This window comes from Xyrauchen texanus, chromosome 4 (genome assembly GCF_025860055.1).
Source record: "Xyrauchen texanus isolate HMW12.3.18 chromosome 4, RBS_HiC_50CHRs, whole genome shotgun sequence".
In the NCBI taxonomy this organism is placed as follows: Eukaryota; Metazoa; Chordata; class Actinopteri; order Cypriniformes; family Catostomidae; genus Xyrauchen; species Xyrauchen texanus.
In genome coordinates this window covers 26,730,729-26,751,325 of record NC_068279.1, presented here as the reverse complement: position 1 = coordinate 26,751,325, position 20,597 = coordinate 26,730,729, and the positions used below count along the sequence as shown (strand labels likewise).

Genomic DNA, 20,597 nt, shown 5'->3' with positions numbered 1-20,597 from the left:
GGGTACCCGGTGGGGTCTTCTGCTGTTGTAGCCCATCCGCTTCAAGGTTGTGCGTGTTGTGGCTTCACAAATGCTTTGCTGCATACCTCAGTTGTAATGAGTGGTTATTTCAGTCAAAGTTGCTCTTCTATCAGCTTGAATCAGTCGGCCCATTCTCCTCTGACCTCTAGCATCAACAAGGCATTTTCGCCCACAGGACTGCCGCATACTGGATGTTTTTCCCTTTTCACACCATTCTTTGTAAACCCTAGAAATGATTGTGCATGAAAATCCCAGTAACTGAGCAGATTGTGAAATACTCAGACCGGCCCGTCTGGCACCAACAACCATGCCACGCTCAAAATTGCTTAAATCACCTTTCTTTCCCATTCTGACATTCAGTTTGGAGTTCAGGAGATTGTCTTGACCAGGACCACACCCCTAAATGCATTGAAGCAACTGCCATGTGATTTGTTGATTAGATAATTGCATTAATGAGAAATTGAACAGGTGTTCCTAATAATCCTTTAGGTGAGTGTATTTAACCATGGTCATGAGGTACTTTTCCACATGTCTACCTATCTGTGTGCTCCAAACCCATCTCTGGTGTTAGCTGCCAAAAAGCTCTATTATTGTTTTATCTGACCATAGAACCCAGTCCCATTTTTTAGTTCCAGTAGTGTCTGCAAACTGAAGATGCTTGAATTTGTTGTTGGATTAGAGCAGTGGCTTTTTTCTTCAAAAACTGCCTAACAACTTGTTGTGATGTAAGTAACATCTGATTGTAGTTTTGGAGATTTTCTGACCCTAACAATTTTTGCAATTCTCCACCTGTGATCCTTGCAGACGTTTTGGACACTCGAACCATCCTCCTCACCATGCTTGGAGATAATATAGACAACACGCGTCCTCTTCCAGGTCGATTCTTAACATTTCCAGTTGATTGGAACTTCTTTTTTTATAAATTTTTTATTGATTCCTACATTAAATAATGAAAAGCAAAACATACCAAAAATATAATAATCACACAGATTTATACCTCCACCCCTCTCCCCACCACGGTTTCACGGTATACGGAATTATACAATTATTATTAACAGTTACAATGACCCTTAAAGGAGTGAAAACAGAAGGTTTGTTTGTTTGTTTGTTTTTCAAAGCTTCATTATAATTGAAACTTGAAACCATTTTTTTGTGTAAAGTATGTGTAAAAAAAAAAAGTCTCCCTTTTGAAAATAAGTAGAATAGAAATAGAAATAGAAAGCTAACAGAATTGTAAACATGATAAAAAAAATAATGTAACTGTAACATCTTATATAACTAAAGCATGTTAGCATAACATGTTAAATTAACTACTAAATGAAAAATAACATCAGCTGTGTGAGCTTTTAAAGTATTGTCCTATGATTATTAACAATTAACATATACAGTACTGTAGGTGTGCGACAGCGCAGCCAGACTTCTCCTGTCTGTACCTTTAACTCAGGTGTTCTCAATTGGTTTTGCTTTAGGACCCAGATTTTACATTGTAAATCAAGTGGCGACACACCATAGTAAAAACTTAACCTGTATTTAATGTATCCCGGGTTTCATTTCCTTTTGTTGCATAGTTTTGTTCATGGTTTTGGTGGACCAAGCACGATGGACATGCATCAAGTGACATTATTTTTGTTGTTGTCAACAACAAAATCTACATGAAATTTTCTCTCCCCACTTTCAAAAATTAAAGAGCGTATTTACTTATATGAGCCCATTATTATGGGCTTATTATATTATTATTGTTTCCTAATTTCAAACATAATTCAAACGGAACAAACATATTACACAGGAGGAAAGGCTCCTCATTACCCTGTTTAGGTCAGTGTAGCTAGACTTAAATAATAGTAATAATAATAACAAATTATAGTATTTATGAAAAAATAAGTACTAGCTGAAACACATCTTGAAACTTTAACTACAACTGTCACTGTTGATATAAAATGAGGTCTAATAGATTCTACCATTAGATTATTTCATGTGAAACTATAACTTTAATATGTCAAAATATAACAGTTACTTTTACTCATGTAAAATCCTGAAACAATTTTGTAAAGGTGATGGGATAATGAATTTTTTTTTTTGCGCATAACACAGTGTTGCTCTTTTCCTCCTCAGTGCTGTTTGGCATGTCAGGGCTGCCTACTATTTGAGAGGTTTGACTTGTCTTCCTTCGTAACACTTTAAACTAGAAAAAACACTTTAAAGTCTGCGCTCCGCAATATCAAGGGAAGCAGAGAGAGAACAGCAGATTGTGATCGCAAGCTGGTTCCGTTATACTCATGCGAAAGTGCAGATGAGAAGCCTTTAGGTGATTGCGAGATTACCAGTAAATCTGCCTCGGCAGTCCTAAATAGGCTATCACTTGGAGGCTGCTGAAATAAATATCTTCAATGGGAGTTGGGGTTCTTTCCCTGCTGTCCACGACCAGTCTAAATAGACCTGCGACCCACCAGTTGAAAAACTGCTTTAACTCACACTCACACACAGATCCCCTCAACTTGCTTCTCTCTGACATTATCTCCACTTCATGTGTGTGTGTGGCGCAAGTTGACGAGTCTGTAAGGCAGTCGAGGAGGAAAGGAGATGCACACGTGCAAGTGAGATTCTTTTTTCTCAATACCTTAGATAAGCAAATGTACATGGTATGAAAACTATTAATTTGCTTACCGTGGTATACCGTGAAACCAGTATACCTCTGGAACCCTACCTCCAACCCCTTAAAATAATCTGCCTGGCAATCATCACACTGGTCAGAACACAATTCTCAATATGTCTATTCCCTACATTGATGACCACCCTATCGCCCAAAACACAGATTCTGGGGGCAAAACAAAACCTGAGTGCCCAACATGTCACACACAAAACTCTGAACCTTCAACCAAAATTCCTGGATCTCAACACACCACCAAAAAATATGGGCCATGTCTCCATCCTCCGACTGGCATAACCAACAGGTGGGTGTGTCTTTAAGACCAAGCCTGTACAATCTAGCTTAACACAATGTCTTTTATCGGATGATTGTTGATGAAAGAGATCAACAGAGAATGGCCAGACTGGTGAAAAAGTCTATAGTAACTCAGATAACCACTCTGTATAATTGGGGTGAGAAGAATTCCAGAATGCCATTATGTGATTGACTTCGAAGAATCATGTGATCTAAGTTGACCATTATGCTCTCTCCTATGGTAGAGTCACAGAGGCTGGTGTCTCAGTTAGTGTTGTCACGGTACCAAAATTTCAGTAGTCGGTACCAATACCAGTGAAATTTCACAGTACTCGATACCATTTTCGGTACCAAAGCAAAAACAGGTTACTAAACAACACTCTTTTATTAACAAAGTCTACAAAACATTAGCAGCAGAACTAAGAACAAAAATATGCCATTGAGCAACACTTTAATTTAAATATATTATTTTTTAATTATTACAAAACTGTATGCTTAAAGTATTTTTGAACACTTAAATAAGATTTGCTTCAACTTTTGCAACTTTTAATTTAAGTTTTTACCAAGTACTAAAAATAAAAGCCTAAATAAACAAGCATACAATAGAATTAATAAAAAACAATTTCCAAATTAATGTGCAAAGTGGTCTCTTATTAATAAAGCTGCATATTGCCAGTTGTCTTCATGATAAGAAATGCACATATTCTTATGATTAAATAAGTTGCGAGCAATCGCGTTCTAATTTAGCTGCATTAAGCATCTGCGCTCGAGGGATGAGCGACCCCGAGGCAGAGTCTCTCTCAGCCGGGTGCAGTTTCAATCTGTCCCCCTTAGATCGGGACATTCAAGCAACTCATAGAAGAGGCACCAACCACACAGAGAAATGCCAGTTTCTGAGTTTATAGTTATTAACATGACCTGCTTCTGTATTATTTGAACTTTAATAAAGTCATTTTACTGCATTTAAGATGTTACGCCAGGATGTTTCCTTTAAAGAGCTCCGCCTCCGCTTATTCCACAACGGTACACGCTGCTGAATATCGTTACAGTTTAATGTAGGAGTGGTGGTGGCGTAGTGGCTAAAGCACAGGGCTGTTAATCAGAAGGTCATTGGTTCGAACCCCACAGCCACCACTATTGTACCCTTGAGCAAGGCACTTAACTCCAGGTTGTTCCAGGGGAATTGTCCCTGTAATAATTGCACTGTAAGTCGCTTTGGATAAAAGCGTCTGCCAAATGCATAAATGTAAATGTAATGTGGTTTCATGTTACGTTAAATGAGATCAAACGGCTATTCGACAACGAACATTTTTCTCATCAATTTTGTATTTTTGACGATGTTGATACAGTATGTCTAATAAACGTTTCAGCCCTAATGCAAATGATAATATGCTTTTAAACTCACCTGCTTTATTTGCTTGAATAAATCTGTCTTTCAGGTGCTTTATTAAGTTTGATGTGTTTCCTCCTTTCGTCAGAAAATTGTGAAAGCAGCGTTTACAAATAGGTTTTTGCTAATTTATGATGTTTCCCTTTTCATCAGCCTCAAATGCAAATAATTTCCAAACCTGGCTTTTTCCACATTTCTTTTCAACAAGATTCAGCTGAGACTCCGCAGCAGCAGCTACTTTGCTTGCCATCATCTTTTGCTTGTTGTGAGCGTTCGAAAGTTCCCGACTCTGCACGGGTACTGGGTAGACCCGGTACTCGGTACCCCGGTATCTTCAGAAATGATGGTATCGTAAATCATTTTTTGTTTGAGTACCGGGGTACCAGTATTTTTGACAACTCTAGTCTCAGTATATAAAAGAATCTCTGACAGAGCATGTGTATAGCGTTGTGCACATGCATGAAGCAAGGGAGGAAGTGTAATTAAGTTTCAAATCATAATCGGCAAGGAGACTGCAGTTGCAAGATTCAACCGTAATCTTAGTGTGTATGTCTGTGAAGGGCCATACTCATCATAAGTTGGCTATTGCTGAGTGTAGTGTGGATGTAGTGTGGATTATGTTAGGTCTAGCCTTTTTGGCTCATTGTGGGGATATAGTAGTAAAAATAAAGTCACTTACATTGTGGTAGCTGTAAATGTAGATGTAAGCATACTAAATAATGTCTTTTATAAAAATTTGGAAAGACTATCACATTAGCTCAGTATAAATACAATTGACATCTATGGAAAGTTCACAGTGTGATCGAAAAACAAACTTTTTGTGTGTGTGTGTGTGTGTGTGTGTGTGTGTGTGTGTGTGTGTGAGCATGCGTGCGTGCGCAAGTTTTGCAATGCTTGTGAGTGGTAAATTAAAAAACAAACAAAAGAAATCAATTGAAGGTCCTCACATATATACTGTTGGTGTGTATTGTGTATGTTTTGGGGGTCTGTGTGACTCAATGTTATTTTCTGATCTTCTTCACAGTGCATCACTAGATGAGGGAAGCAGCTCAGCCTCTGCCCTGAGTGGACAGGTACAAAGATACAAAAAATGTGTTCATAATTGTAACAAGTTCTTTTGAGCAATGGACATGAGGCAACGAAGCAGTGCAGGCAAGGTTTTTATTTCCTTTCGCCTAAGGTTCAGGGTAACTTAATGCAGTCTTAACACTCAATCAGATAACAAAAATACTCTTCTTCTGGAACACACAGTGAGATCATTAGTAAATGTTAAGCTCATACTCTCTCTCCCTCTCTCCTCTTCTCTGGTGAGCTGGTGGCCTTTACGTCTCCCTCCGCCTTTACTATAACAAGAGACAGGTGTTAGAGATAATTACAACCCAGGTGACAGGCCTTACCGCTCTTTCTCTCTCTCCTGTAGACAGACACATGACCATGCCCCCATCCCCACATATCCCCACCGCCCGATTCAGGCCAGGGCAGCATCCAGCCTGCTAACTGAAGTACCAAGTACCAACGGGTTATCCGCACGTTGGTATCCTTCATGCTGTGGAGCCCTTGGAGTTGGGCATGATCTGAAAAGAGGGTGAAGGCCCGCTCCACCAGGTAGTAGCAGAGGTTGATGATGACCCACTTGATCACCAGACACTCCTCCACAGTGCTGTACTTAGTCTCTCTCAGTGAGAGCTTACGACTAATGTACCACACCGGTCACTCCTCCCACTCCAACTCCTGCAAGAGCACTGCCCCAGTCCCCTGTCCGATGCATCCATCTGCAAAATGAACGGGAGAGAGAATTTGGCCCCCCACAAAGCGCAGACTATATTTTTAGGAAAGCCTGTTTGCACATCTCTGTCTATTGGACCGGATAGGGGGCCCCCATTCTTGTAAGTTCAGTCAGTGGGCTGGTGATGTCAGAGTAACTAGGCACAAACCTTCGATAGTAACCAGCCCCAGAAAATATCTCACCTCCTTTTTGGTCTTGGGCCTTGCACAGGCCACGGTCGCTGGGGTTTTGTCAACCTGGGGACGCACCTGCCTGTAGCCCAAGTGAAACCTCATATACCAAACATCCACCTTCTTTTGTCCATTTCTCAGTGTGTTGTCTGGTTTCTGATTTGTTGTTTGTGTTTTCTCTGAACTCCATTATTACTCTCATTTTGTTCTTTTATATTTTATTTTTCTCTATTTCTGAAGGAGACTGATCTCACTGACGAAGATGCAGCTTTCTCTGAGGTCACTCTTCATTTTATCAAATTTTTCTTCATTCTTATTCATTTCTCTATCCCTGCATCATTTTAACCATTAAGAAGTGTTTGCACAGTAAACACACAATCATCCAGTGTAATATTGTGATTTGTCCCTCAGCCTTCTTCTTGCTCGTTTGATGGAAGTTTGAGCAGTGATTCGGAACCAAGATGGCCAGAGGTTCCTCCTGTACTCAACCAGAATGAGGATCGCAGAAGAAACAAGTACCTGAGGAAAGACTATCTGAAGGTGAAGCCCCCCACACACATGCATTCAATATTTTTCACGCTTGCATATTTTTTTCTTCCCATACATATCTCTCTCTCTCTCTCTCTCTCTCTCTCTCTCTCTGCATGCGTTGAGTGAGTGAGGTGCGTGGATGGAGAGTGTGTGACGGCGGTGTAAGGTACGAGTGTTTGAAAAACTTTTTGTACCCTTTTCTATCTTTGGTAATTATTTTTAGTATTTATATTGGGGTTTTAGGGAATATTTAAGGTGGTTTTTGGGCGAGTTTGACTCCCAGTCGGTGTACTGGGAGAATGGCAGCTCCCGGTGCGGAAAGTTTGGAGTTTCTAACGAGGCGTCACGGTGTGAAAATCGATGTTACTGCAAGTATAGAGGAGTGTAGTTTAGCGGTGAGTGCAGTAGTTGGTCATGAGAATGTTTTATCGGCGTCACGAATGAACAACGCGATTGTTTTGTTCGTTAAGACGATCAAATTGGCGAATTTGTTGGTGGAGAGTGGTGTAGAGATTGGTGGTATTTTTACCTCAGTGCTACCTCTTTCTACGCCGTCTAAGAGAGTAACGTTATCTAATGTGCCGCCGTTCATCAAGAACGAAGTTCTAGTTGGAATGCTCTCGAGGTATGGGAAACTGGTCTCTCCCATTAAGATGATTTTAATTGGAAGTAAGTCATCGTTGTTGAAACATGTGGTGTCTTTTAGGCGTTATGTTTATATGGTACTGAAAGATAACGTTGAGGAACTTGATCTGACTCAAAATTTTCGACATGAACAATTTAATTACGTGATATGTGCTACAACTAATACAATGAGGTGCTTTGGTTGCGGTGAAAATGGACACCTTATTCGTGGTTGTCCAAAAAGAGAGGAAAACGTTAATAAAACTGCATCAACTGTTGCTTCAGAAAGTGTAATTGAAGTGCAGGAGGAAATCGCTACAGTTGCTGAGGAGATGCCGGGTCCAAGTAGGGCTTCGGTTGCTCCAAAAATGGTAGAGAAGGTTTCTGAGAGTTTGGGAAATTCAGAAATTGTTGGAAAAGTCAGTGTAGCTGCAGCTGGGGAGGAAGAGGTTATACGTTCCAAGAGGATAGAACAAGCAGTTTGTGATTCAGATGATGGCAGTAACAGTGAAGACGAGGCTATGGTAAATCCAGAAGATGGTGATTCTGTGTTGGGAGATGAAGAATGTTTTTTTTAAAATCCCCCAAAAAAGGAAGTTGTTGGAATGCCCTGCTGAAAAAGAAGCAAAAAGAATAGATGGCATCCACATGAGCCAGACTGACACTGAGAGCGAAAGTGACATTTCAGAATGTAGTGTCACTGCTAGTCTGCCCCAAAGTGGTTTCTCTAGCCGAACGTACACTGTTGTGGATATTAAGTCATTTTTGAAAATGACGAAAAATATGAAAAAAGTCAAACTAGAGGAGTATTTTCCAGACATAACACAGTTCATTGAGAAGGTAAAGTTTTTTAGAAGTGAAAGTTGTTTCACTAATCAAGAGGTTTACTGTCTTAAGAAAATTATTACGAAATTAAGTAGTCAGTCAGGCGGGCCCAGTGAAAACAGCCAGAATGGGTAAATTTATGCATCTTTTATGGCTTTATTTCTTTTGCTCTCTTTTTTTATCCTTTATGGGGGAAATAAATTTTGCTTCCTTGAATGTTAACGGAGCAAGAGATTTTAAGAAGAGAGCTGAAGTATTTGAATTAATGAAATATAAGAAAATTGATGTGTTGTTTGTACAAGAGACCCATACTGATGTATCAAATGCTGTAGAATGGGTTAAAGAATTTGATGGATTAGTGATTTTAAGCCATCATACCTCATTGAGTGGTGGAGTTGCGGTGTTATTTTCTAAAGAATTTACTCCATATTCCTATAGTGCAGAGGAAAAAATTAAAGGAAGGTTGCTGAAGATTAAAGCTGTATTTGAAAATAGTTATTTTGTTTTTGTCTGTGTATACGCTCCAACTATGGCTTTGGAAAGAATGATATTTTTGAACACTTTGGATGATGTTTTAAATGAGTGTAACAATGATGATTTTTTAATGTTAGGAGGGGATTTTAATTGTACTGAAAATGTCATAGATCAAAATCATGTTGAACCAAACATGCAATCTAGAAAGAGGCTAATTCAAATGAAAAAGTCTCATAGAATAATTGATATATGGAGGAATTTCCATGGTATACAGAGACAGTACACTTGGGCTCACGCTCATGATAGTCAATTATCGCTGGCAAGGCTTGATAGATTCTATGGTTTTAAGCATCAATTAAGTATGTTTAGAGAATGTTCAATAAGTCCGGTTTGTTTTTCTGATCACAGCTTGATAAAATGTGTTGTAGCAAAAAGTTTTGTCAAATCAAAAAGTGCTTATTGGCATTTTAACAATAATTTATTATCTGATACTTTTTTTAGAGAAGTTTTTAAAGAGTTTTGGACAAATGCTAAAGCTATGAAATCGTCCTTCTTAACATTGCAGCAGTGGTGGGATTTTGTAAAAATACAAATCAAACAATTGTGTCAACAATATACTCACAACGCCACAAGAGACATAAATAGCTCAATGAGTGTGTTAGAAGAAGAGTTGATGAAGCTACAGGAGCTTGCTGAGTCCACTAAAGATGCCACCTATATAGAGCACATAAAAAAGAAAAAGACTTTGTTATCTGATATGTTAGGTTGTACAACACAAGGTGCTGTCATTAGATCCCGTTTCCAAAGTGCAGAATTAATGGATGCTCCTTCAAAATTCTTTTTCAGTCTAGAAAAAAAGAACGGTCAGAAAAAGTTCATTCATGCCTTGCAGTCTGAAGAAGGGATTTTGTTGACAAATCCCTCAGATATTAGGAAGAGAGCTGTACATTTTTATAAAGAGTTGTACAAAAGTGAAATTTCCGAAGAGCAAGATGGTAATTTGGATTTTTTTGAAAATTTACCTCAGATAACTAAAAATGCAAATGAGGAAGTTAGTAAAACTTTGAGTTTAGTTGAGCTCGAAAATGCCCTTAAAAAAATGGAAAATGGAAAAGCACCAGGTATTGATGGCATTACAACTGAATTTTATAAATCTTTTTGGGTAGAAATGGGTCCAGAATTGGTAATAGATTTTAATGAGAGTCTGGCAAATGGACAACTGCCAAGAAGCTGCCGGAGAGCAATTATTACTTTATTGCCTAAAAAAGGAGATTTAAACGACATCAAAAATTGGAGACCAGTAAGTTTATTATGTAACGACTACAAAATATTGTCTAAAGCTTTGGCAATCAGATTGGGAGAAGTAACTGAATCGATTGTTCATCCAGATCAGTCATATTGCGTACCAGGAAGGAGAATCTTTGATAATGTTTCTTTTATCAGAGACATTTTTGACTGTGGAAAAATCTTTGACGTCGATTTTGGTATGATATCAATCGATCAAGAGAAGGCTTTCGACAGAGTCGAGCATATTTATTTATGGAGTGTTTTAAAAACCTTTGGTTTTAGTTCAGAGTTTATTGATATGATTAAAATGATGTATTGTGGCGTTGAGAGTATTTTCAAGATTAATGGTGACTTATGCTCTCCGTTTAGTGTGTACAGGGGTGTCAGACAAGGCTGTGCGCTGTCAGGCATGTTATACACCTTAGCCATAGAACCCCTGTTAAACAAGCTAAGATCTGATGTGTGTGGTCTGTGTATGCCAAATTGTGCTAATGCGTTTAATTTATCAGCATACGCTGATGATGTCATTGTCATAATCAGTGAACCCAATGATGTCAATGTGATGTTGAAGATTTTAGATGATTTTAAATCTCTTTCTTCAGCAAAGGTTAACTGGGGAAAAAGTGAAGCCATATTAGTTGGAAAATGGCCAAAAGGTGAACCAAGAGTTCCTGATGGACTAAACTGGACAAGGGATGGTTTTAAATATCTAGGAGTCTTTGTAGGAAATGAAAATGTTGTAAAAAAGAATTGTGAAGGCACTGTTGAAAAGGTCAAAGGGCGACTGGATAAGTGGAGGTTTTTACTCCCTAAAATTTCTTATAAAGGTAGAATTTTGATCATAAACAATCTAGTTGCCTCTACACTTTTGCACCGCTTAGCCTGTATAGATCCCCCAGTGGATGTACTGATGAAAATCCAGTCAATGTTAATCGATTTCTTCTGGGACAGAATGCACTGGGTATCAAAAAGTGTCTTGTATCTATCAAAAGATGGAGGACTTGGTTTGATACACTTGCAGAGCAGAACGGCTGCATTTCGTCTGCAATACGTACAGAGACTTTTAAAGTGCTCTTCAGAGTCCATTTGGATGGCGGCTGCCTGTGCGATCCTCCGGAATATCGAAGGGCTACGATTGGACAAAACTTTATTCTGGTTGGACTCTCAAACATTAAAACTGTCTAATTCTCCAGTTTTTTATCGTAATTTATTTAAAGTCTGGTCTCTGTTTAAGAAAAGTAAGGAAAGCAATGTTGCTTCTCTGTTTTGGTTACTTCGAGAACCTTTGGTCTGTGGCTCACGTTTGGACTTATCACGTGAGTCTTCTTTTGCCATACCAGAAAGGATTTTGTGTAACGCCAAGTTGACAGAAATTGATCATCTACATCAAATAGCAGGACCTGCTTTTAGGAATGTGACCGCGATTGCTGAGCTTTTAGGACTCAAATCATGCCGTATAGTAGCAAAAGCACTGGAAAAGTGGAGATCGGCCCTCACTGAGGAAGAGACAGAACTGTTGGATCATTACTCACAGGGGTTAATAAACCCAGACTGTAAAGACCCTTTTCCTAAGTTGGGTATTTCTCCCATTTTGGGAGAACACAACAGCATGTTTTTAGATTGTAAAGAAATAATGATTGTGGGTTCAAATGTTGTACTTGGAAAAGAATTGTACAAGGTTTGTGTAAAAGCTTTTAATAAGAAATCTTTAGATAACAAGTGTGATACACCATGCCGAAATATACTTAATCTTGCTGTCGATGAAAAGCCAGAATGGAGAGCCTTGTACAAGTCACCATTAGTCAAAAAAACTGGGGATTTACAGTGGAGAGTGTTACATGGAGCTATTGTAGTAAATGCATTCGTCTCCTTGATAAATTCTGAAGTGACTGAAGGCTGCCCTTTTTGTTTGGAAAAAGAGACAATTTTTCATGCTTTTATGCACTGTGTGAGGTTAAAACATTTATTTGATATTTTGAGAGAACTTTTTGATTCTTTTGATGAGTTTTTTTCAATGAAAGTGTTTATTTGTGGATTTAAATATGTGAAAAAATTTCGTCATAGGTGTCAATTGTTGAATTTCTTGTTAGGTCAGGCAAAAATGGCGATTTATACCACAAGAAAAGAAAATATTTAGCAAAATGTTTGCAACAGTTTGGTAGCAATTTTTGTAAAATTAGTCAAATCTAGGATTTTGATTGATTATCATTATTATAGATTAATGCATGATTTTTTATCTTTTGAGGTAAGATGGTGTTTAAATAAGGTCCTTGGTGAAATTGTTGAAGAAGAGTTGCTGTTTTCTATCTTTTTTATTGGTCTTAAATTAATGACGTTGTTTAGCAGTTTGTAATAATAGTTGTGTAAATTGTAATAAAAAGGGTTTTGAAAAATCTCTCTCTCTCTCTCTCTCTCTCTCTCTCTCTCTCTCTCTCTCTCTCTCTCTCTCTCTCTCTCTCTCTCTCTCTCTCTCTCTCTCAGATTTAATTACTTTATGTAAGGGCTTCCTAAACTGTGGTACATTTACCACTAACAGTATGCAGTGTCACCAGGTTATATGCAAAAATTACAACAAATAAATATTGTTTTTATTGTTTTAATTAATATTTTGTTATTGATTCGTACATATAACAAGAAAAACAAAACGTATATACACTGAATCAACATTTAACCTCCATTATTACCCCTCCCTTTCCCCATTCAACAACCACACCCTGACACTCAACGACCATCCCTGTGGTCACATATAAGTATACACACACACAAAAAAAATTATATATATATATATATATATATATATATATATATATATATATATTATACACTACACTACTATTAAATGTTTGAAATTAGTTTTGTAGCCAAAAATATAATTGTGCCACCATATTATTTCATTTCATTATAAAACTAAAATTTTATAAAAAAAAATATATATATTTAAATTGATGACTTGGTATAAATAATAAAGAAAAGTAGCCAAAAAGTGTCCAACATAGATGGGAACTCTTTTAATACTGTTTAAATAGCATCCCAGGGTGATACCTCAAGAAGTTGGTTGAGAAAATGTCTGCAATTCTTGGCAAAGAGGGACAACTTTGAAGGTGATAAAATATAACACAGTTTTGAGTTATTTTGGATTTTTTTTAGTCACAACATAATTCCTGTAATTCAGATTATGTTATTCCATAGTTTTGTATTATTCTAAAATATGATCCAAGATTGCGGCGTGGTAGCACGCAGCGACCACTCCTGATCCAAAATGGTGCTATTTTTGTCACTTAGCCCATGGACACATGGACATCGGAGAAACCGGTGTTCATGTCTTCCAACGCCAGACACTGCTAAAATATAAGATTCATGCAACAACCAAGCTGCATGATGATCTTCAGGAGAAGCTACGCGAACTCGGCTTGCTGCGGAGACCAGGCCTCCAGTCCTCGGCGTTGCCTGATGCCGAGGGAGGGGACATCGTAAGTGGTGTGCGAGGAAGCAAAAGCGCGGCAAGAGAGCGGGGGTCCATGCTAGGCTAAAAACAAACCCTAGCCGTCCGGCTCTCCCGTCTATCCTGCTCTCAAATGTTTGCTCCCTGGACAATAAACTGGACTACATCCGACTCCAGCAGACTATGCAGCGTGAGCTTTGTTTTCACGGAGACGTGGCTCAGCAACAGAGTTCCAGATGCCGCCATTCAGCTAGACGGTATCGCCTTGTTTCGTGCCCATAGAAATGCAGCTCTGTGCGGTAAGACTCGCTGTGGTGGCTTGTGTGTTTACATCAACACGGAATGGTTCAATAATTCTATGCTAGACTCTAGTTACTGCTCATCGCTGGTGGAGCTGGAGACTATTAGACGCAGACCTTTTTATTTACCACGGGTATTCACCACTGTTATTATAACCGGAGTTTACATTCCCCCCAGCGCTAACGCTAAGGAAGCACTCAGTGAACTGTATGGGGCTATTAGTGAACTGCAGAATGCTCACTGTGGCAGGGCGGAGGGCAGGGCCGGGTCGTGATCCTACACACCCGGTCCCGTATTAGGCTAATTATGCCTCCGTGAGGTTTAAAGGTCGACTGCAGAGGGCTGTGCGGGAGAGAGAGATCGTTAGCGGACATGTCCGTCATGTGTGTTTGTGTTGTCTTTTAAGTTTTCCATTAAACTATGATTTATATCGTCAAGCCGGTTCTCGCCTCCTCCTTTCCCATCCTTTAACTGTTTTACACTCACCCTGACGGACAGTTTATTGTCGCCGGAGATGTCAAACATGCGAATCTCAAGACAGTGCTCCCTAAATTCCATCAGTATGTGAACTTTGCAACGAGAGGGGTGAACACGCTTGATCTTGTTTACACAAACATTCCAGGCGTGTACCGGGCGGAGCCCCACCCCCACCTCGGCTACTCAGACCACATCTCTGTTACCAAGACCATCACCAAACACTCCAACTAGAAGCCGTGGATGACTGCGGAAGTGCGTGCGCTGCTGAGAACCCGAGACTCCGCCTTCAGAGCGGGTGACATGGCTGCCCTAAGAACAGCGAGGGCCAAACTGTCCCGGGCCATCAGAGAGGCAAAGCGCACACACGCCCAGAGAATCCACAGTCACTTCCAGGACAGTGGCGACACGCGGTGCATCAGGCAGGGCATCCAGGCCATCACCAACTACAGGACAACATCAATTGCCTGTGACAAAGATGCCTCCCTTCCAGATACGCTGAATGACTTCTACGCTAGGTTTGAAGCACAGAACAACGTGGTGGCGAGGAAGACCACCCCTCCTCCCAACGACCAGGTGCTCTGTCTAACCACGGCTGATGTGAGGAAAATTCTACATAGAGTCAACCCACGGAAGGCTGCTGGACCAGACAATATTACTGGCAGAGTGCTCAGAGGATGTGCAGACCAACTGGGAGATGTTCTTACCGACATCTTCTACATCTCTCTGAGCAGCGCCGTTGTTCCAACGTGCTTCAAGGCCACCACCATCGTCCCCATTCCAAATAAGTCTTCAAAGTCCTGCCTCAACGACTACCGTCCCGTCGCACTCACACCCATCATCATGAAGTGCTTCGAGAGGCTTGTTGTGAGGCACATTAAGACCCAGCAGCCCCCTCACTAGACCCACTGCAGTTTGCGTATCGTCCCAACTGTACAACAGACGCTGCCATCGCCACCACCCTCCATCTGGCCCTCACCCACCTCGATAAAAAGGACACATACGTATGAATGCTGTTCATAGACTTCAGCTCAGCATTCAACACAATCATTCCTCAGCACCTGATTGGAAAGCTGAACCTACTGGGCCTGGAAACCTCCCTCTGCAGCTGGATCCTGGACTTCCTGACTGGGAGACCTCAGTCAGTCCGGATCGGGAACAGCATCTCCACCACACTGAGCACTGGGGTCCCACAGGGCTGTGTGCTCAGTCCACTGCTGTTCACTCTGCTGACTCACGACTGTGCAGCAATGCACAGCTCGAACCACATCATCAAGTTCGCAGATGACACAACCGTGGTGGGTCTCATCAGCACGAATGACGAGTCAGCATACAGAGAGGAGGTGCAGCGGCTAATGGACTGGTGTAGAGCCAACAACCTGTCTCTGAATGTGGACAAAAAGAGATGGATGTTGACTTTAGAAGAGCACAGAGTGAACTGAACATCAACGGCTCCTCTGTGGAGATCGTCAAGAGCACCAAATTCCTTGGTGTTCACCTGGCGGAGAACCTCACCTGGTCCCTCAACACCAGCTCTATTACCAAGAAAGCCCAGCAGCGTCTCTACTTTCTTCGAAGGCTGAGGAAAGCACATCTCCCACCCCCCATCCTCACTAAATTCTATAGAGGGACTATTGAGAGCATCCTGAGCAGCTGCATCACTGCCTGGTTTGGGATTTGCACCATTTCGGTTAAGTTTTGCAAAGCCCTACAGAGGATAGTGAGGACAGCTGCGAAGATCATCGGGGTCTCTCTTCCCTCCATCAAAGACATTTACACAAAACGTTGCATCCGCAAAGCAACCAGCATTGTGTATGACCCCACACACCCCTCACACAAACTCAACACCCTCCTGCCGTCTGGCAAGAGGTACCGAAGCATTCGGGCCCTCACGGCCAGACTGTGTAACAGCTTCTTCCCCCAAGCCATCAGACTCCTCAATACTCAGAGACTGGACTGACACACACACGCACACATATGTGTCCTGAGTTGCACTTTATTTATTGTCACTTTACACCTGGCTGCTACCTCAATAACTGCTATGTCCATAGAACATTATCTCATAGTATGTTATGTTTACGTTTGGCATTTTTAGAAACTGTCAGCTTTTTGCACTACTGTGTACTGGTCGGCGCTGCACTGTCTCTCACTGTGCCTATTGTCCTGTTAATTTTTTGTCATTTTATTGTACTGTCCCGAACTTTTTGCACGTGCACTTTATATAGGTATGTTATTTTGTCTTTTTAGTCTCATGGGGTTCTGTGTTTGCACTGTTGTTTTATGTAGCACCATGGTCCTGGAGGAACGTTGTCTCGTTTCACTTTGTACTGTACTAACTGTATATGGTTAAAAACCACTTGAAAAAATATAATAAAGAATAACTGTTTCAAAACTTTTGACTAGTAGTGTGAATATATATATATATATATATAAAAAAAATACAGTGGATATAAAAAGTTTACACAACCCAAAGATAAATCATGTCAGAACTTTTCCCACTTTTAATGTGACCTATAATGTGAACAATTCAATTGAAAAACAAACTGAAATCTTCGTGGGGGAAAATGAAAATGAAAAACCTTACAATAACCTGGTTGCATAAGCGTGCACACCCTCTTATAACTGGGGATGCGGCTATGTTCAGAATTAACCAATCACATTCAAACTCATGTTAAATAGAAGTCATTACACACCTGCCATCATTTAAAGTGACTGATTAATCACAAGCAAAGTTCAGCTGTTCTAGTAGGATTTTCCTGACATGTTCTTAGTTGCATCTCAGAGCAAAAGTCATGGTCCACAGAGAGCTTCCAAAGCATCAGAGGGATCTCATTGTTGAAAGATATCAGTCAGGAGAAGGGTACAAAAGAATTTCCAAAGCATTAGTGTTACGACCCCTAGGGTTGTCCAAGGGTATGAGGGGGTAACATTTTAATTGAAAATGGATTTAAGGTGTATGATGGGTTGGCAAATGACAAAAAGCAAACAGGGAAGTAAACGGAATATAAAGGTAATTTATTCCGAGTTGTATCAACGTAACGATAAGTCAAAGATAACTGAATAGGGTGTTTACAGGTTGTGCAAAGAACATACTAATAACGAAACCAGAGGGAAAAAGGTCACAAGTGGAGCCAAAGAAAATAAACAATCAAAACAAAACAATTCTAACTTATTTTTATAGCCCTTTAAACTCCATAAATTGTTAGTTCAAACAAAACACAAGAAAGAAAATAAAACGGGTCATCAGCGTTGGAAACGCCAATGTCTGGCACTCGCTCCTAACCTAAGGTGTCTAATACAAAAATCAGTCTACGTGGTGCAAGGTGTATGTCACGTGACTTCTTACCTGTCCACTTTTCCACTCTGGTTTGATGAGCAGAGAGTTATATAAATAATTATGATGATGATGAAAAGTCACATAACCACGAATGGGTAACGAGTGACTTTGTCAGTATACATAAAGAATGTACAAGGTCACAAAGAACCAGAGACAATACACAAAATCAGCAGCTAACAAGTAAAGCTGTCATCAAATGAAAAAGACACATGGATTCAAACAGCTTTTAAAATGAAGGAAGGACCATCCATTGGTGGAGAGTGGAGATGATGTCATCAGGGTAATTGAGATTGGCAGCCCAGATAACCAATAACAGCAACCTAATCAGAGTGTGTAAAAAGAGAGAAGAGAACACAAAACAAGCATGCATACACATACATGCATAGGGATGTAACAATTAGATAGACCATGGAACAAGTGGAGAAAATATGGCACAACAGAGAAAGTACTTCTGGCAAGTACTAACTGCTACATGTGACAAAAATCTCCCGTATGAATGGGCTATGGGGTAGGGTGGCAAGACGGAAGCCTTTTCTTACAAAGAAAAACATCCAAGCCCGGCTGAAGTTTGCAAAAACAAACATCAAGTATCCCAAAATCACGTGGGAAAATGTGTTATGGTCTGATGAAACCAAGGTTTAACTTTTTGGTCAAAATTCCAAAAGGTATGTTTGGCACAAAAACAACACTGCACATCACCCAAAGAACACCATACCCACAGTGAAGCATGGTGGTGGCAGTATCATGATTTGGGACCTTAGTCAGGGTGGAGGGAATTATGAACAGTTCCAAAATACCAGGCAATTTTGGCACAAAACCTTCAGGTGTCCGTTAGAAAGCTGAAGATGAAGAGGAAGTTCACCTTTCAGCACGATAACGACCCAAAGCACACATCCAAATCCACAAAAGCATGGCTTCACCAGAAGAAGATTAAAGTTTTGGAATGGCCCAGCCAGAGCCCAGACCTGAATCCAATTGAACATCTGTGGGGTGATCTGAAGAGGGCTGTGCACAGATGTCACAATCTGACAGATTTGGAGCACTTTTGCAAAGAAGAGTGGGCAAATATCGCCACATCAAGATGTGCCATGCTAATAGACTCCTACCCAAAAAGACTGATTGCTGTAATAAAATCAAAAGGTGCTTCAACATAGTATTAGTTTAAGGGTGTGCACACTTATGCAACCAGGTTATTGTGAGTTTTTGTAGTTTTTGTTTTTCTCCCTCAAAGATTTCAGTTTGTTTTTCAATTGTTCACGTTATACGTCACATTAAAGGTGGAAAAACGCATCCCAGATCCCCAGCCTTATATATGACAACTCCTCGAAAGCTGCCTCCCTCCCCATCTCCGTGTCCACAATTTACTCTGACCAGCAGAAAGGGGACTTATTAATATATCATTTTGGGTTCAGCTATATGCTCGAGGCAACTTTAAATAAATGTCCAAATTAAACACTCTGGACACTTTTGTCCACACCGAGTGCAAACGCGAGATAATGGGGTGTAATTCTTTGATTAGTTTGATAGAAAGGCTTTGCAATGGCGAAATAGGGGCAAGAACTTCCTGTTCAATACAAAACTAAGGAGGGGCTCTCTTAGGTGGAAGTGACTAATGAGCCAAATGTCTGAGACCGAATGCATAATAATAAAAAATATTATTGGGAAGGCCTAGCCCATCTTTGTCAATCGACCTATGTAACTTATTGAAATGTAATCTGGTATGCTTACCATTCCAAATGAAGGAATTCACTATGCTATCAAATTGCTTGAAATAAGAGAGGGGGACATCTACAGGGAGAGATTATAGCAGGTAGTTGAATTTTAATAAAATTAACCATCCCAATCATAGGTAATGTCCCCACCTACCCACATCGCTTTAAAATCTTTTTATTAAGAGGTCAAAATTAACTTAACTAAATCACACAAATTTGCTGGGAATAAATTGTCAGAATACTTAATACCCTGCTTGGGCCACTGGAAGGCACCTGGATGAAAAGCCGTTACTGGGCAGTATACTGTCAGAGCCAAAGGTTCAGATTGAGACCAACTGACTCTATATACCGAGAATTTGGAAAAGGAATTAATAATTTGGTGGAGGCATGGCATAGATCTGGTGAGGTTGGAGACGAAAAATAAAATACAATCTGTATAAAGCAAAAGCTTATACAGCTTATACACCACCTATGGAAAATCATCTTCCTTTCTTATTGTGGCTGCTAATGGTTCCAGGGCAAGACAGAACAATAATGGGGAAAGAGGGCAACCCTGCTGGGTGCCCCTATTGTTTTTACCGCCGCCACCGGGTGTCTATAAAGTAACTTAATCTATCCAATGTAAGTATTCACGAGCCCATATATTTCCAAATTCCAAAAATGGATAATCCCATTCTACCATATCAAACGCCTTTTTGTCGTCAAGTGAGATGGCAGCAATTGATGGCAGAGTCTGATCTGGCCACTGACCACTGACCACATGATATTGATGAGATGCCTAATGTAATAAGAAGAGCTGCATTCTCAAATAAACCCCACCTGATCTATATGTATAAGAGATGTCATAACTGTACTTAGTCAGTTAACCAAACTTTTTGACAATATTTTTACTTCTAGCTGGATTAGGGAAATTGGACTGTAACACACTCACTTGGATCTGTGTCCTTGTGTCATGGTTGGTGGAAGCTTTCCATTCTATAATGATTCTGTATAAACTTCTAACAAAAGTGGAGCCAGGTCTGTAGCATAAGATCTAAACAAATTCAGCGGCAAAGCCATCTGGCCCTGGAGACTTGCCTGTAAGCACGGCAGTAATTCCCTCGCCACCTCCTCCAAGGTTATCAGAATCAGAATCAGCTTTATTGCCAAGTATGCTTACACGTGACAGGAGCTTCCAGTGCACAACAATACAAAAAAACAATACAAAAACAGCAGCAAGACATAGATAATAAAATATATATAATTATACATATACGTACATACACACAGAAACACACCTTCAT

The 20,597-nt window shown here is 40.1% G+C and overlaps 1 protein-coding gene across 4 annotated transcripts in view; it reads left to right on the top strand.

The window, feature by feature from the left end:
* LOC127639143 (leucine-rich repeat and calponin homology domain-containing protein 2-like) overlaps positions 1–20,597 on the top strand; it is a 127,158-nt gene that overhangs the window by 80,055 nt on the left and 26,506 nt on the right. For 3 of the 4 annotated variants that reach the window (XR_007969933.1, XM_052121035.1, XM_052121019.1), the window contains 3 exons: positions 5,377–5,425; positions 6,549–6,587; positions 6,720–6,848. Coding sequence is in view for 3 of the 4 variants with exons in the window: in XM_052121035.1 (XP_051976995.1) it covers positions 5,377–5,425; positions 6,549–6,587; positions 6,720–6,848 (217 nt within the window). In the remaining variant the exon portion in view is untranslated. The remainder of the gene's footprint in view (positions 1–5,376; positions 5,426–6,548; positions 6,588–6,719; positions 6,849–20,597) is intronic. The other variant, XM_052121027.1, reaches the window with a different exon arrangement.